This window comes from Streptopelia decaocto (genome assembly GCF_964273445.1).
Source record: "Streptopelia decaocto genome assembly, chromosome: 7".
In the NCBI taxonomy this organism is placed as follows: Eukaryota; Metazoa; Chordata; class Aves; order Columbiformes; family Columbidae; genus Streptopelia; species Streptopelia decaocto.
The window spans coordinates 44,346,983-44,365,400 of record NC_138661.1 but is presented as its reverse complement, the minus strand read 5'-3'; the positions used below and the strand labels follow the sequence as shown (position 1 = coordinate 44,365,400).

The 18,418-nt window shown below is 38.5% G+C and overlaps 1 protein-coding gene across 2 annotated transcripts in view; it reads left to right on the top strand.

Annotated features, from left to right (window-relative positions):
- Positions 1-18,418, top strand: part of EXT2 (exostosin glycosyltransferase 2) — a 78,342-nt gene that overhangs the window by 41,249 nt on the left and 18,675 nt on the right. For both annotated transcript variants that reach the window (XM_082058521.1, XM_082058522.1), the window contains exon 9: positions 6,454-6,643. In XM_082058521.1, coding sequence (XP_081914647.1) covers positions 6,454-6,643 — 190 coding nt within the window. The remainder of the gene's footprint in view (positions 1-6,453; positions 6,644-18,418) is intronic.

The following is an 18,418-nucleotide window of genomic DNA, read 5'->3' as shown; positions in this document are numbered from 1 at the left end:
GGAATAAGACAGGGTTTTTTCCAGATTTCTGTAGTTGCTTTGGTTGAAATTCTTTCAAGCCTGTTTATATGTAGAGCTATAAAACATTAGAGGGTTTTTTTTTTTGTCAGGGGCTGCTTTTGAGCTTTGACCTTGAATGATAGAGACCATAGTTTAATAATCACTTGAGAATATCACTATGCCGAACAATAAACATACCAGATTTCATTTCTCCCAGTGAGGCAGAAAACAGCACTGTCATTTGGTTTAAACTAAAATAGCCAAATTAACTTAGGGTAAAAGTGCCATTCATTTAATGAAGCCTAAGTAGGATGTTCAGTTATAGAATACTTCATGGGCTTCTGCCAATTAGCAGGCAGTTGACACTTGTTAAGCAATTAAACTATTTCTGAGCTCTTTGACTAGTATTTTACAACCCTCAGTCTCCAGATAATGCCACTGTTGTAACTGTACTTCTGTCCTGGTACCATTCATCATCTTTAAAGCATCAAACAAGTATCAACATACCCTTGTTTATTTACCTGTAAATGCGAACAAGTTAGCACTTTTTTGGGCAATGAACAGCTGGTATTTTTTTCCATTGAACAGCATAAGTTTCTGTTCCTCCTGTGTTTACAGCCACCCTGTGTGATGGTTCGAATCAGCTGGGTGAAATTTTGCTTTATTTACTGTGTTGGAATATAGATATTCTTTCTTATACTAAATAAATTTCAGTTTATGGATATGCTTTTCCAGTGTTGATATTACGGACAAGTTGAGTATACCATATGTATTCAGCTATAAATATTGGTTGGTGTGTGTGTGCATGTGCGTGCACGTAACATGATTTAACGGTTATTTAGCTTATCTGCCCAGAGATAAGGATTCTTCTCGTACACAGTCGTAGCTAGCTTCACAGTTATATGCTGTGTGGCTAGTATCAAGTGTGTAGGTTTATTTCCATTGTAAATTATATCCTTTGAGGCATGAACAACAAATTTTTGGCTTTGGTTGACAGAATCGGAAACTGAATTTCATGTATTTCACTTGAATGACATTTTAGTTCTTAAGACTACATCTAACCATTTAATACTGTTAGATTTTATTTTCTCTACGAGATTTTTGCTTTGTCTTTAGATTGGAAGTAGATACCTAAACATACAAGTGAGAGACACGTTTTTAATCTTAGCAAAGCTGGTTTTGAGATGCACCCAAAGAAACTGTACAGCTTTGCTGGCAGAAGGCAAGGGTTTCATTGTTATTGTTCTAACCTTGTTTGTTGCACTGCCTGATGCCACCTGTGCCTTCATAACTGTGCAGCTATATTTTATGTAATGGGCATCATTAACTTAAAAAAAGAAAAAATATAGGACCTTTTTGCTTTGGATTCCACAAGTCATCCTTTCAGTGCTGCCTGTCCTTTCTGGCTTTGGGAGCATGAAAGGTATGTTAAGCTCCATTTTCCCAATTCAGATTATGTCATAGCCAGGGTGTTTTGGGTCAGGAGCTGCTATGTTGACTTACAGCAGGGGAAGGAAAAAAAAAACCACACAGAGAAAAACATGAATCTTTTTCATAGTTCTCTTTCCAATTATTTGAATGTTCTTTTTAAGGTTATAATATTATTACTAATAATCTTACAAAAGAATGGCAATAAAATTGATGGAAGGATTAAAAAAGTGTAAATATTATGGCACCTGTAAATATGAACTCAGTTCTTGATAAGTCTCCTCACTGCAAATTAATTTCTTTGACAAGTTACTGAAATTAAGGAGTTGAAGAGATGAGCCTGAAGTTGAGTTTTTTTTGTCTAAGAATGTGTTCAGCCGATAGATTCTGCCAGAAGGGCTCAGACAGCTGATTAGATTGAAGTGGATAAACAAAAAAAAAGGTGCTGAATAACTTAGTTACATGCTGTATTTTGGCAATCAAAATTCGTGCTTCATGGCAGTATCAGATTTCATCACTCAAGAAGGAATAGGTAGAAACTCCTGTTTGTCCTGTGGCTAAAATGTTTTTGAGGAGGGTTTATGATATTCATCGAAACATGGAATGCCGGCCACTGCAGTTTGGCTCGTGATTCTGCAGAATGTGAGCACTGTGGCTGGTGCTGGAGAAGCAGAGAGGGTTAATTCCTTTGCTTTTGCCCTATGACCACTTGAGGATGGGAAGCATGATGAAATACTTTCTCAAAGTATTCAATAGAAACTTATCATGAATAATTGGAGCAAAATAGAATAAATCAAGGCTTTTTTTTGGTCTGGTAATGCATAATTGAAACCACATTGAGGTTAGGTTAATATTCAGAACAACCCAGCTGAAAAAGCCTTACCCGCAGAGGAAGGGGATATACATCCCTGCTTTGCTTGGATGTGTAGAAGAACTGCTTAGCTACTGTTTAAGTTCAACACACTGTTGTTCTTACCTCTGTGCTTTTAAAAGTCAATGGGTTGTTGTTGTTCCAACAATGTGTTTTCACTAATGTGATGGTTACAAAAAGCACTGAGTCTAGTTGTTGAAAGTAAAATAGACAGGGAGGAAAGCCCACGGTCTTCTTCATGGGAGCAGTGAAATGTTATTCTTCTGAAGTGCTGTTGCTGAGTTTTCCCACTGAATGAAAGCTGGGATTTTTTTAACTCGCTTCTATGATATGGGACATCTTACACAGCCTTGTTTTCCTGGAGACCATTCTGGGATGCAGTTTGTAGTGTGTCTGCTGTGTCTTTCTTCAAGTCTCTTTCAGTGGTACTTAGTGTACACCCAAATAAGAAGTTTTGGAGTAGGACCCTGTCTTAGTTATGTCTGGTATTTTTCCAGTACCTTCAATGCTCTGTAGCATTTATAATGATTGGCCAGTTCTCAGTTCAGTTGTGTTCATTGGTGCCGTGAAGCTCCCATCTATCTCACTTCTGTATCCTGTGAAGAACAGTCTGTTTAAAACTTCTCTGCTAACTTGTACCTGAAAACTCCACATCGAGCCCTGTCTTAAGTATTCCACATAATGAGAATTCAGCTCCCTTGATACATTATCTTAATGTATCTTAATGTATTAACTTTTTCTAAAATAGAATAAAGTTGGTTTTAATAACCAAGAGGAGAGCAATATGTGATATATGTATAGCAAAGTGTCTTATTTCTAAGGCATTATTACACATGCACCCTTGTGGAAAGCATGCACAGGACAACTGCAGCAGTCTGAATCCTTTCCTGTTTATGTGCCGATTCCTAAATTCTCTTTTCTCCCCAGCTTCAGGCTATCCCTGAGTTCTCACTGTCATTCAGGTCTCACTACTTTGACTTTTCATGTGAGCTGCAAAGAGCTGTCAGACAACTGAGACTGTGAGACTTAAGTGACATGAGATTACTCTTAGGAAACTGGCATTTGAACTTGATCCTTTTTGCCCATAAAAATGATTCACAGCAAACTACCTATTAATCTTAGATTAATTATCCTGCCTTCTCTAATGGTATTAGCTGGAGGGCAAGAGCAAAGGGTTCTCTTATCTGCAGCTGAAGTGTCACCACTTTGTCAAAGAAAGCTAATGGATGATCAATCCAGCATTGCTGTTTGCTCTTATTTCTGAGAGTGAAAGTTCCTGTGAATTTCCATCAAGAATGTTAATAAAGATGGGACTGGAGCAAATATTCCTTCATCACTTGGTTTCTTGAGCAGTGACTGGGAGAACCCATCCTTATGTCATTATCCATTTCATGCTTTGCTGCCATAATGGAGATTTAATTAGGTTGCTGTTGAATTAATTGCCTGTATGGTTTGCTTTTCCCAAGCAGAAATCTGGAAGACTTTAGCAAATTATGGAGGCTTGAATTTGCCCGATTTCCTGCAGAAAGTGGGGTCAATAGGTCTCAGACTGTAGACACACTCTTCAGGCAGGCAGCAGGGGGTTGGCTCTTAATGGCACTTGAGAGATGCTTAATTGCCTTTTTCAAATGTTTTTCTCAAATGAGAGGCTTGGTTCTCCCATCCATTAGTGAGTGTCTACAGGCTTTTCCCTCCCTCCATCATCCTTTAGTAGATGCATGAGCAAAAACACCCCAAAAGATGCCTTGTTTTTCTTAAGTTATAACCACCGAGGGAGAATTTTTGTGCTTTTCTGAAAGCAGTAAAAGTTGGAATTTAAGTAATGTACCCGAAATAGTTGTAGATGGTAGAAAAGGAATAATCCTTTTCTGAGGATATTATAACAAGTAATTTGTTAGGAAATGCTGTGAGCAGAGAGAAAAGGTTGCTAGATAAACTTCAAGTGGGAGCCATTCATTTAGGTGGCAATACTCACCTGTAAGTATGAAATACAGCATTGCCCATAGGTTACTCTGTTATTTTTTTCTTTTTGGGCAGAAATGTAGGGTTTTATTGGCACTCTGCTGAGTATGATGTTAAACCTCTGCTTCAAGTGTTAACGTGAAGAGATTTCTGAAAGTTGTTTTAAGAAGCTGCTCGACGTTATTACAAGGGTCATTTGGGTAATAACAGTCTTGGGGTGGGGGTTGTGTGAAAATGAGTCTGTAAAGCTTTAATGAGATGGATTATGCTCTGGTAACATTTAGATTGTGATTTGCTGTGGGAATTATTGAAGCTGGAGAAAAATCAGAGGACTGTCTTGGTCTAGTACCGGTCTTCTTGTAAAATTAGCGGAAGTATGTATAAAAGCTTTAATTTTAGAAAATTGAGTGATCTGAAAGCAGATTTATCTCTGCACATATCAGTTGCTGAAGTAATAGTTATATATTTTCTGTATGTCTAGTCCTCTGCTATAACAGCTATATCCCTTCCATGAACCGAAGTTCCATATTATGCTGTTACTATTTCTACATTATCCTATTACTCCTGTTGGATAAAAACTAGAACTTTATGCTTCCCATTAGGAACCTCACAAACAGTTTAAGTTGTACTGGACTTGATAAAGTACGTGTAGCTGAAGACTAGTCCCTCTTTCCAACTATTTCAGGAAGTCTACTGAAGAGTATTACTCCTACTGACAGACTCCTGCCTGGAACATACCCTTAGACTATCCTGGATAAAACAGTGTGCCAATGCTGTGCTTAACTTCAAGTGTCCCTTTTTCACCTCACATATTTATCCCCTTTTCAGTGTTGATGTGTTTGTAGAAGGAAATCATATATCTTTTTTTTTTTTTTTCCTTTACCAAAATGGTCAAAATGTTATGCTCTCTTTTAGTAAACAGGCTCTCTATTCACCTCATCCTATAAGTTATTCTAATAAGAGGTGTCTAACCACTAAACATGAGGAGGGTGATTGTTTGGTGTATAAAGTAACCCAAAGACTAAATCAGGATAAGGAAAATAGCAAATATGAGCTGATAACTTTGAGTCTGTAAAACTTACTTTCCTCCTGATACAAGCAGGCTCATGGTGTGAGTTTAGCTGGAGATTCTCACAATATTTCTGTAAACGGCTGGCAGTTACTAACCTCTTCGGAGTGTTCGTAGTTTTTACAGGCTAGGATTCAAGACTTTCCTGCAAAACAGCATCACTCTGTTTCTGCTTTCCCAACTCCCCTTTTCACCTCATCCCAAAATGTCTTGTTATTCCCTTTGCTTCTCTGTCCGACCCTGCTCAGAACATTACCTGGAATGGAAAAGTTGAGACTGAAATGCCGGCGCTTTCAGTCCTGTTGAATGGTTCCTTCTCTGCTTTATCCCCTGCATTGTTGGTTCCAAAGGAGGTTGGCACAGTCAGTGAGAATTTAGTTGTCTGTCTTGCCTTTTGCCAGCTGAGCTGGCTTCCTTATTCTGGCAGTGTATCGAAGTAGAACCTTAAAAGTCTCAAAAGGGATGCCCTAGTTAAAACTCACAAGGAGCAGATAACTCTCTGAAGTTCATATTTGCATCTCATGCCTCTTTTTTTTTTTTTTTTTTTTTTTTTTTAAATGCAATAGGTGTTATTTCCACCATAGAACCAACACAGTTTTGTGGAACCTAGTACATTATTCCTTTTAGTGCCCGCTTTTACCTTTTTTTTTGCTTGGGTACACATTTTATGTCAGGTTTATGTTTTTGCTGCTTTGGTTTTGTTGTTGTTAACTCTTTTTCACTTCTGAAGTTTTACTGCTGGTTTCTCTGTATTTGTTGAGTCCTGACTATCAATATAAATGTCTTGAAACAATAACTAGTAAATGAGAACTGAGTCATGCTTGCTGGGTTCAAAATTCACCATGGTTTTCCTTCTCTACAAATCTATCTGGCTTTTCCACTTTATTTTTTACCTAAAACCCCTCTTGTTTGCAATGTTACAGCGAAGCAAAAATGATTTAAGAAAGAGACTGGAATAAAGTTTTTGAGAAATTGCTGGAGTCCACTTTTGCCAGTATTGGAGAGTCAGCCTGCTTGATTTGAACCTGACTAAGTTAATTACTCACTGCTGTAATAATTACTCCCTACTTTGAGAATTCACTTTAATTGAATTGTTTTCCTTTTTTCTTGTTTTCTTTCACAGAAATGGAGCAGTGTGAGCAACCCACTCTTTCTACCACTGATCCCACCTCAGTCTCAAGGTTTCACAGCCATAGTTCTGACCTATGACCGGGTGGAGAGCCTTTTCCGAGTCATCACAGAGGTGTCTAAAGTGCCGAGTCTGTCCAAACTGTTAGTTGTCTGGAACAACCAGAATAAGAATCCACCAGAAGGTAAGACCTTGTGGTAGGTGTGGTAGAGGAAGATATAATTGAGGATAGCATGCCTACTTGCACTTGTTACAGAATGACCTCTCTTCTACTTCATTAATATGTCTTTGAAAACTATTTCATGGTTACTTCAAAATAATAAATTTCAGAGGGGCTTTTTTGTGGTGGTTTTCTTTTGTTTGTTTGTTTGTGGGGCAGTTTGTTTTTTGGTTTTTTTTTTGGTGGCAATGTTTTTGAAAGCGAAATGAGAAAAGCCAAAGTAGATTAAAAGAAAAAATCAAAGCATACCAGTTGTTTTGCTGCTAAATTCTGAATCAAAGGTAGCAGATACAATAGTCACAGCAGCACTTCTGTACTTTATTTTGGGGAGTGGTAAGGAGAGACCCATCTTTGATTCATCAGTGCTTGGTTTTATTTCTCTGTAGACACTCTCTCATTGCAGTGAACACTGCTTCTACTAGACTGTTTTCTAGGACAAATGTGGTTCAAAGCAGCAAAGTAGTTTGAAGCAGTTTGTGCTATAAAACAAGTGAATATTTTGACTGATTAAATGAAAAATCAGGACATTTTGAGCGTCTGAAAAGAAGGTCCCACACCACTAGACTATCACTAGCCCAGTAAAACAAGACCAAGTGCCTGTATTTAAATGTTTCTGTTTCCAACACATATGATACTATGTTGTTGTTTGTAGTCTTTATGAATGAGTCTGGTGAAGTCTGCATGATATTTTAAACTTTTTGAATTAATGGTTATTGTAGTTTGAGGGCATATTCACAGACCTTTCCTCAAATGATTTAAATATGTAGATTTTTGTAAGACGATTCAGTTTCAAAAATGTATTAACGACTCCAGCGTGAGCTCAGTGCCGTAAATCTCCGAATTAATGTGTTTAATTTTCAGTAGCTGAGGCATGCTTTGCTGGCATGGGTGCCTGCTGGCCGGGCCTGCTGCCGTACTGTATCCCCTCGTGCTAGGGCCTCAGCCTCAGGCTGCCTGGTCCTCACACCTTGCTGCTCAAGATCCTAATCCCATCTTTTTTCAAACCCAAGATCCTCATCCCATCTTTCTCCTGTCTCCTTCCCCAGAACAGCCCTGCACGCACCGTGGCTGCTCTTCTTGCACCAGCTCCCTTTTCTCCCAGCCTGGGCTGTCTGCCTCACGAGACCATGTTGCTCTTGCTCTTCTCCCAGGTCCTCAGCAGACATGGGTGAATTCCTTTGCGAAATCTCCATGGTGTGGCTGTGAGAGCCAGAAGGCGTTGTCCCGTGTGAAGGAAGGTCTCTAGGCTTGGCCTGTGTAATCCTCTCCAGTGCCAGGCAGCCGCTCCAACAGTGCTCATTTTATTTCCATGCTTATTGCTTGCTAGGATGAGCTTCTTCCAAGTTCCAAACACTAATACTAAAATCCTGAGCATTGTTCTGGGCAACTAAAGCCTCCTCTTCATATTCTTGATTAAATACAGTAGAGGCAGTAGCTGTAAACGAGTTTGTTTCCTGTATGCTGTGCATACGGATCTGTCATTCTCGTCTGAAAACATGGTGATTTTGTGGAAGAATAAATGTTGCCTTCTAGAAATATGTGTTCAAAAAATTGCTATATTTGATGGTATAGAACCTTGTGGATTCTTTTGTAGTGGATAAAGCATGTCTTTAAGACTCTCTGCTTTATAATTCTCTCTTCAGAGGCCTCAGCTGCTGTCATTTTCCACTCTTCGAAGTTAGCTATTCTTTATAGCGGAAAGATACAATGTACGAATTAATCCCTGACCACTTGTCTCAATTAACCATCTTCTAACAGCTTCTCAGAGCCAAGCTACTGCTACCGTTCACTTGGCTCATTTGCCATTTTGGCAACTTCCTCCAGCTTAAAGCAGAGTAGTTTTATTGTTTGCTTTAAAAATTATTCTGTAATACTGCTGTACTAAACACCTTTAGTGGGTTTATTAAATGTTTTGCAGTCCTTTAGAGTAAGAAGTGTTGCATATAAATTGATAATAACTGAAATTTTTGCACCAATAAGTTTTTTCTAAAAGCAGAATGGCTTAGTGTTCTATTTAGTTATGTGAGCACTGAATTCAAGTCGATTAAACCCAAATGGTTTGTTTCCACATTTCCCTTGAGCGGATCTGAGATATAGGAGAGTCAAAGCAAATAAATCATTAGAACGATGTTTTTTGTTAAATCATTCTATTAATCTTGCATTTAAAATTCTTGAAAAATGAAGTGTGTTTGATTTTTTTTTTCTGCCTCGATTGCCACTAAGTCATAAACTAGGTGTTTTTTAAAACAAAACCAAAAACTTTTACTTGAAGAGCATAACATTGTGGATTTGAGAACACAGTTGAAACCACAGGCAGTTTTATCCTAAGCATTGCGTTGAACCAAATAACTATTTGTTTCTAGTGTCCCTTGCGCCTTTATTACTGCCATAACCATTGTAATCTCTTGGCCTATGGCTAGAGAGAGGTCAGTTTGATTAAATTAACTTGTTTTATTCCAGACCCATGCAGGGCATTCCACTTGCCTCTTCAGCCAGCCTCTCGTTCAGTCTGTCTATTAGTGATCCTAATCCTTGGACTTCAAAGCTTCTGCTGTTTATAGCCTGTTAAAGCCAGGAAGTTTCTGATGGATTAGAGCAAGGAATGAGTTTGAAGTTTGTAATGTGCACCACTGTCACTGATAAAGTCTGGTTTATTACCCTACAGTAGTATCTCTACTTCTATGGCTATTCACTTTTAATTGGTTATAGTGAAGCTGAGGTGCTTAACCTCCTAGAGCATCAAGTGCTGGATTTCCCAGCCCTGTCCATGTAAGGGACACGTTTCGGTACAGAAGCAAATCTTGGCTTTTGTTGTTGCAACCTTTTGTGTGTTTGTTTTGTTTTGCATGTGTAAGTGGGAGGGCTGGGTCAAGGACATCCAGGTTGTCTCCCTTAGTGATTATGTGTGGTAAATGGAGAACTTGATTTAGGTCTCCTGAGATGTAGCTGCCATAGTGCCACACAAATATGACATGTGGCTGCTCCTTTCTTTCCTCTGCCAATGCCAGAAAAATATTATAATTGAAAATGATGTTGTCATTGAAGCAATATGTATTGGAAATACAGGGAATCTCTCCCTAGAAATGGAAAGTTTTGAAGTACATGCAAACTCTCAAATTAATGTTGTTTTTTCTGGCTTTTTTTTGTTTGTGTGCTTTTTTTTTCCCTGTGGGGGAGGTGTTTTTGTTTTTTGTTTTATTTTAATGAATGCTTATGTACTTGTGATAATGCCTTTGTGTAATGAACTCAGCAAACTCAGGACTTATGAGGAAAACAGAATAAAAATGAAATATTCTATTCTAAATATTGTACAAAATTTGAGATGCTGCACCCCTCAGCAAATGTAACATTCCATAAGATAATACTCCTTTTTTGCTTGCCCTCAGCATTTAGTAAAGTTTGAGTGAAAAGATATATTTGTGAACATGACCTGAAAATGACCTAATGGTGGTTTTTGTCAGATGAGTGACAGGACTGAATGGTGGTCACTGTGCCACCAGTGCTGCTGAGCATCACTCAGTGATGGTGAGAGGCTGTTGCTGGGCTGGGCTGCTGCGCTGCAGAATGGTGACAGATGTGGAGGGTGTGCAAGGTGCATGGACAATAAACTCCTTGCCAGTCTAGATCTGTCAAGGCAGATGCAGCCCTGATACAACCAACCATTTTTTGGCACATTGCCTGATAATAAATAAACAGCTAAGAGAGCAACTGATTAAATGAAGACCTGACTGGAAAATTTTCAGCTAAATAATGTACAAAAATATAAAGTTGTTGAAAAAGTAGTTACATATATATGGGCTAGAGATCAGTAGCAATTTAAGGAGTATTTTCCCCTTTGTCTCATGAGTTTGCAAGGACCACTATTGTAACTTGAAATGTTTGAAAGCTGCTTGTGCAAGTCTGAGCTCATCACTCTGCATTTCCTTTAGTCAGTGAAAAGAAACAAGCACCTCAATCTAGCCTGCATTAGGTATTTATTTTAGGGTGAACTAAATCATCCCTCCAGAAATACCCTTTTTTCCTCCACTGAGTATGCAGGAAACACAAGGTGACTAGTACCAGTTTAAATAACTGATCTTCAGTCACCTGTCTGCTCCGAGTTCCGACTTGTTTTGCCACACTGGTACCTGAACACAGTAGAGGACACACAGGCTATCTCGCAAGATTCTTGAGAAATAAACAAAAATTAATGAGAACTAAAAAATGCGATATTTCAATTATTTTTCTTCGGCAGATAGTTCTTATAGCTAAGGCACTGACAAAACACAACTTCTGCTTGCTGAATGGGAGCAACTCAATTCTTAGTGTGCCACAGTTTCCATGTCTATAAGATCAGTACAACAATATTGTCTTTGATAAAATGCTTTGAGACCTATAGTTTAAAACTGCTATGTAAGTAGCATTATTCATGGCATTGTTAATAGGTAGATGCTGAGATTTCTAATTAAAAAGTTAATGTCTGCTTTGAAATCAAAGTAAAATATAAATACATTAAAATATAAATAATAAAGAAAACTAATTTTATAGATTTACTTGAATCCGAGTACCTTCAAAACATTTACAAATAGGTATGTGTCTTGGCTATATACCCAGTAGATTAACAAGTTATTCCCATTTTACAGCTTTAGAAACTGGGGTACGCAGATATGAAGCCTTCACCATCACTCAGTAATTCAGCTTCAAGGCAAGGAATTGATTCAAGAAGGTCCTGTTCTTCAGCCTTTATTTTGCTTGATTCAGCACACTGCCTGACCATACTTTCTGTTTGAGAGATGTATAGATGTAGGTGTATGTACAGGGGTAGAAGTTTTACTGTGTATTTTGAGGACATTGCTGAATCTGCTGAATGTTTGATCTCATATGTGAAATAGCAGAGAGAAAATATCACATATGATGATGATTTTAATCTGGAACGTTAAAGCTTTATAGAATCATCTTGCTGATCTCAAGTGCTCTCTGGATTTAGGGGATGTGATCTTTGCTCTGTGTCTTTGGCTGAGTTTTGCACATAGTCTCAGCTGTACAGGGTATGCAAGGAACCTGTCAACCCAGCAGTAATATCAGCAGACCCATGACTGCATGTATAATATTAATAAAAATATTAGAAGCTTTTAAACATTGTAGGAAAAAAAACCAATTTTTTTTCTCACTCACTCTCCATCCATTAAAATAAACATTGTGGTCCAAGTGTCTACTGCTGGGAATATTTGTGTAGACAGAATGTTTTTTCATTTTCTCCATCAGCCAAGTACTCTTGCTCTATCATTTGTAGTTGTATGAATTGCTGGTTCTGAAATTCAGGAAAATAGTCTGTGATAGAAATTTCCACTGACATTTTATCATGTTTCAGTCAATTGAAGAAAACATTTTCTCTACAGCATAAATGGCATAAAGATTTGTAAATGCACTAGTGTTAGTAAATATGCAGCAACCAAAAAGTGTGCGGTAGCTTGATTCCTTTTTAGGTTCAGTTTTATAAAAATGAAAAGTGTATTTTAAAGAATGTGTACTTTCTCTGTAGTTGTATTGGTTCCTCGGAGCTGTGTTGCTGCTAAACTCAGAATAAGATACAGACTATAACGCTTATGGGTATTACTGCAATAATCAGCTTTTTTCAATTTGGTGCTATTAGTGGACAATGTTGCTATAAAACACTGGGAATAAGGAACCTGAATGTCCTATGGATTACTGTATCTTAAGAAAGTATTAACTTAAAAAAAAATCTTCAGTGGTGGGGGTTTTTTTTACATACTGTACTTTTAATAGCACTGGTAGGAATGTTTTTTTGAACTTCTCTTTAGGTTTTGAATTCATTTGGTGTCTTGATGATGGACTTAATGTCATTTTCCTTGATTAGCTAGAGGACTAATTAATAATGATGTTAGTCTTAGATGAATCATCTTGCGAACATTTTGCAATCTTTTTTTCCCTAAGGAGGTCTAGAAACTTATCTTAACAAACCCAGCTTAACAAAACTGGGCTCTAAATAATGTCATAGAAACCAGTATTCTATTTTGTTCTGTGCGTTACTGTAGACCAAGAAACATTGTAATATAATCAGAAAGCACCTGTTTTGAACAGATAGTTCTAAGTTGAAGCAGTTGAAATGCCTGGACAGACATTTTCAGTCAGCCATTATTGAAGTAGTTCTGGTAGCAGATGTAACAGGATTGATGATGTTGTTTCTGAAGCTTCAGATTCCAGTTAAGTTCTGCCATTCAGTCTTCGAGACTGAAAAGTACTTGTTAGGTTTCTGTCATCCATGTTCAATTAGTTAAATTCACACCAGCCTCTACAGACGAATTAGAATGAGCAGCAAATAAAGGATTTTATAAAAGATCAGGTATGAGAGTCGAGTGTGGTGTATGCGATTCTGTGCAATTGCAGGTACATACAGAGGAGCATGTTTAGAGATGTTTTCTGCCAGTTTTTTATTGATCTTAATCTACCTTCCACAACTTCTTTACAGTTCCTAGTGTGCTCCATAGAAGTCTGAGCTTATTATGAATCAATACTCTTGTGCCAGGTTATCAGCAGTCATGAGATATTCCTAGCTGTTGGTACTGGGGAAGTAAAACAGGAGAAGCATGTTTGTGTGAGCGTCTTTGTGTGAACCATCGGAATGCCATTTTAGACAATAAATGGATTTTTTTTTAATTTTTTATATTGCTCATAAAACTGGCAAGCATCCAGTTCTTGCCATCAAGAGTGTGCACTTTATTTCCAGCTCCGGCTCATAATCTTCACCTTCTGCTTCCAATTGCAAATTCAACAAACCATCTGCATTCAAGTATCACTTGCTATTTTTGATCTTATTACTACTTAGAATGGGTGTCCCAAGAATACTGGTTAGCTCTGTACAGCAGCTGTATGGATTCTCACCTTCCCTAGGTTGAAATGTTGAAACTGGAAGTGAATGATGAATAATTAGAGCAAGTAATTTCCCATGTAAATACACTTCTGTGTGCTGACTAGATAGATAGTAATGCATCTGCTGCTAAAGGACCCCTTCAGATGCTATTAACTTCCCAGTTTCTCAGAAGCAAGGATACAGAGAATGGTGCTATTTAACAACATGATGGTGTGGTTTCTCTTTGAAAAGAGATAATATACTCCATAGAAATATTACTGTAGTATTTTTAGTGAGAACTCTTTTATGTATGATTCAACAGTTAATTTAGAGATGAGAAGTAGGGTTGGATTTCAGACTAAGAATTCTTTCTCATATATATGCATTTTGCAAGCTTATGTTACTTGCCTTTTTGTTACAAACATCTGATGGCAAGCCTAGGAAGGTGTGGAAAGTGAAAGGCTTTTTTGGTGTGAGAGGGTACTCCTTTGGGTTATAATGAAGTCACCTCTTTCTCATGTCTTTCATGTAATCCACAGGGAATTGTAGCTGAGAAATGCATATTTAGAAGATGTGGTTTCTTGCTGCTCTTCCGTATATGAGTGTTTTAAATGGGAATGTAATTACAGCACTTCAATCCTGCAGTTTGTGGAAGTCATCTTGACATCATGCTTGAAAAATCTGCTGTGAGATGTGCACTTGCAGGAATAATGGTGGGATTGTGGCCTGGCCTGAAATACAGCTATCTGTTTGGTTGGTGGGGATTGTAAGCCCACTGAAGTGAGAGCTGCGTTTGGAAAAGTTGGGAAACTGCTGATTTTGTGTTTAGAAGACTATGTGCTGTTTTCTGTGGGCAGCTCCTGCAATCAGTACATCAGTATTCCTGAACAGCACGAATTGCCAAGAATGCCCTGAATCTTCTTGCCAAAGAGCGAGTGTGTCACTCAAACACTCTTCTCTTGCAATTGTTTCAATACAATGTGCAATAGGAGGTGCATGTAATTATTTTCAGACTTTGTATATACATAGGCTTTTATACCCTCCAGAAAGCTTTATTTTCATGTTTTACCTCTGTCTTCTGCTGCATCACAGAAAGTCCTCCCTGGTTTTAAAAGATGTAAGAATAATTCCCGGTCCAGACACGCATTTTGACTTTTGTGTGGTTAAAAGTTCTCCTTCCGTCTTGTGAGCCTTCATCTGCCTTCTTGTCTTGGGGTCATTTTATCTTTGTCATACTCTGTCAAATGATGCAGTGCCCTCCTACTGTAAGATTGAAGCATGTGCTTTTACCTTGGTTGTAGTAGAGTCTGCTAAACTGAGAATTTCCACCAAGTAAGTTTTGGTAGTGCTGAGGTTTCTCATAACTTTCTAAGCAGTATCTGTGAATTCAAACTGTGGTATTACAGAAGTGGCAGACTCTCGTGATCTTTTAAAATAAATATAGACTGTTTTAGCCTTCTTGATGAATTCTAAAACCTTGACTTCTGAAGCAGCTGTTGTCTTTTTGATTGACTACATATTTCTTTTGAAGTTCCTGCAGCAGGGCTAATTTAGAATACTTGGAAAAAGCCTTGCTTTTCTGAATTATTATTCTTCAATCCTAGTGACTTTTCAGTTCCAACTTTTGTTTCAGTGTATTCCTGTACTGAAATAAGATATTTGTTGCAATTTGGTTGTCTTTTTTTTTTTTTTTTTTTTTTTTTTAGTGTGTAGCAGACATGGAAGAAAATAAAGCCCGAATAAATAAGTACTCAACGTGTATAAAATGTAAGATTTGTTGATACTGATCAATACAAATTTACAAATGCATAGATATCTATGGCAATTCTGATTGCTACTGAAACACTTGTGACAGTAGAGTCTTTTGGGGATCTAGCAGGCCGCTTAAAATTATTTGATACCAACACTGGGATTACAATTGGATAATTTTAGGCAGTTAGCCTAAGGTCTTTAAGTAGCTTGCAAATGTTAAACAATCTGCAGTCTTTATGAAGCCATGGTATGTGTCTTTGTGAGGTACCTGTAACTATCTTATAAATAGGGATACTTGCATGTGGTATGGTAAACCAGTAAGAAAGCAGGGAGTTGACCTGAGAGTACTAATTTGCAATAAACAGTTCCAGTCATTCAGTGTTACTGCCTTCTGGGGTTAGGAGGACTAGTAAGGTGAAAATTTTGGAATTCCAGTAGTGTCCTACTGGAATCATTGTTTCAGATTGTTTCATGACTCAAGCAGGGGATTTCAAAGACCTTACAATGCTGAGAATAAAATGAGCTCATTGCACTGTAGTTGGAATCTGTGGCTCTTGAACATTTTTGTGTGTCCTCAAGGCACTTGCTGTATCTCCTCAGCTGCTGGCTGATTGTGATCTTCCATTGCAGCCCATCAGTAGCACAGTTGAATCCTTCCAGCTGGCTGCTAATCAGTATCACAAGCCACTCAAGTGTGCATTGGTGTTTGAGGTGATGCCTCTTGCCTTCTACTGGAAGGAAAAGAGGGATGAGAACCTATCTACATGTCAAATACAGGCCATGGTCTACAAGACCACCCAGGTAAAGGTAGATTTTACAGTCACTTTTCAGTCTCACAGGAAAAGCCTTGGGATAGGAAACTGAATACAAATTTTGCCAGTAAATATAATTTTGTATTTCTTCTCCTTTCTTTTGGCCACCCATGCATGCCAATCCATCTTTCTAAAATAGAGCTCAAAGAAAAACAGGCTGTTGAAGACTTACTGTGGTTTGGAAATACTGCTTTGTTTTCCCAGTGAAGCAGTGTTTGGACTCGGGTGTCTTTAAGAAATGCACAACTCTGTGTTTTATTTGAGTGTCTTGTGTGAGCTGTTAAATCTGAGAGGCCCAGTGGCAATGAGGACATGGACACTTCTTCCTGGGAGCGAGTTTTACTTGTATGTGTTCATAGGTTCACAGAGTTTAAGGCAGAAGGGACGGTAAGAGCATTTGGGTTGACCTGTAAGTCATGAGTCACCACATCATCTTTCTTTTCAATCCAGTGACTTCTGTCTAACTTGAGCACATCTTCTATAATAATACCTAGTCTTTTTCAAAGACAAGATGTACAGAATCAGCTGCTGTCCTTGTTAACTTCCTCCAGAGGTTAACTGCTGTTACTATTTAAAATGTCTGCCTTATATTTTGAATTTGCCTGGCTTCAGATTCCAGTCATTTTTTTTTGTTGTGTCTTTCTCTAGCTGATTGAAGATATGTGGCATTTTACTTCCTGTGTAGATACTTGTACATGTTAATCAAATCCACTTTTTGTTCCTTCTTTTAATAAGCTAAGCAGATTGATCTCCAAGTTCCACCATAACACATTTTCTCCTGCCGTCAAATAACTTAAATGGTTCTTTCCCTCACTGTTTCCAGTGTTTTAACATGCTTTAAAAAATACAATCACCAGAATCAAACAGTATTTTAGCATCTATCTGACTATGTCTGCCTACAGGGAAAATTTCCCTCCACTCCCCCACCCCACTTCTTACTACTTACCCATCTACATACACAAGAATTACATTAATTCATTTTGCCGCAGCAGCATGAGGAGAACTAAGGCCTACTCTGACCCCTTCGTCCTTTTCAGCAGCTGCTGTTAGGGAAGAAATTGTCTTGTTCCTAGTATTTAACTGTGTGTTGTGTTGCGTCAGTCTGGTTTTTGTTCAGATGCACCTAGTTTTACTAAGCAGTCCAGAGTGCTCTGTAGGACCTTATTGTCCTCACTATTTTTCATGTCTCCAGACTTTGTGTCACTTGAAAATTGCACTGGCAACTTATATGTATTTCTGATCACTGGTGAAAATTTCACTGGCTTCAGGCCCAGTGTCAGTTCTCATAGACTTTGCTTGCCACAGTATCACAGAATAGCTGAGCTTGGAAGGGACCTCTGGAGATCATCCTGTCCAGGCCCTCTGCACAAACCGGGTCACCTGGAGCAGGTTGCACAAGACCATCTTCAGATGGCTTTGATTATCTCCAAGCATGGAGACTCCACAACCTCCCTGGGCAGGCTGTGCCAGTGCTCAGTCCCCCTCACAGAGAAAAAGTGTTACCTGATGTTTTGAGGGAACCTCCCATGTTTCAGTTTGTGCCTGTTGCCTGTGGTCCTGTCACTGGGCACCAGTGAAAAGAGCCTGGCTCTGTCTTCTTTACATCTTCCCTTCAGGTATTTGTACATACTGAGACCCTCTCTGAGCCTTCTCTTCTCCAGGCTAAACAGTCCCAGCTCTTTCAGCCTTTCCTCATAGTGTTGTCCCAAAACCAGAGTTCTGTCACCTAGTGCACAATTAAGCCAGATTTTAGCACACAGCGATCCAATATTGTTTATTACAGAGTTGCACAAGCCTGGATGCTGGAATAAAGCTAGCACACCAGAAAGCAGCCATTATATACAAAGTCTTATCACTACATTCACACCCTAAAGAGCCAATTGATGACACATTTGCATATTTGCTACATAATAATGTTAGCATATAATGAGCAACGTTCAGCTAAGGGACACTTTATCAAACAGTCTTGAGGTGTATGTTAAAGCAAGACAATTGTGCAGGCTTCAAAATGTCTAAAGCTGCAAGGTCAGTAGTCTCTGTAGTTTCTTATTAGGTGTTTTGCAAGTCACTCTCATCTTTGTTAGAGAAGCAGACTGACCTAAAACTGAAAGGATTTATGTATCTTTAGGTTAGCAACTGCCAACAGGATTCATTCTTTTAAGAGGTAATGACAACAATAGGAGAGATGCTTCAGTCCCTTCATCATCTTTGTGGCTCTTTTCTGGACTGTCTCCAGCATGTCCATGTCTCTCTTGTACTGTGGAGCCCAGAATTGGACAAAGTACTTCAGGTGTGGCCTCATCAGTGCTGAGTAGAGGGGAAGGA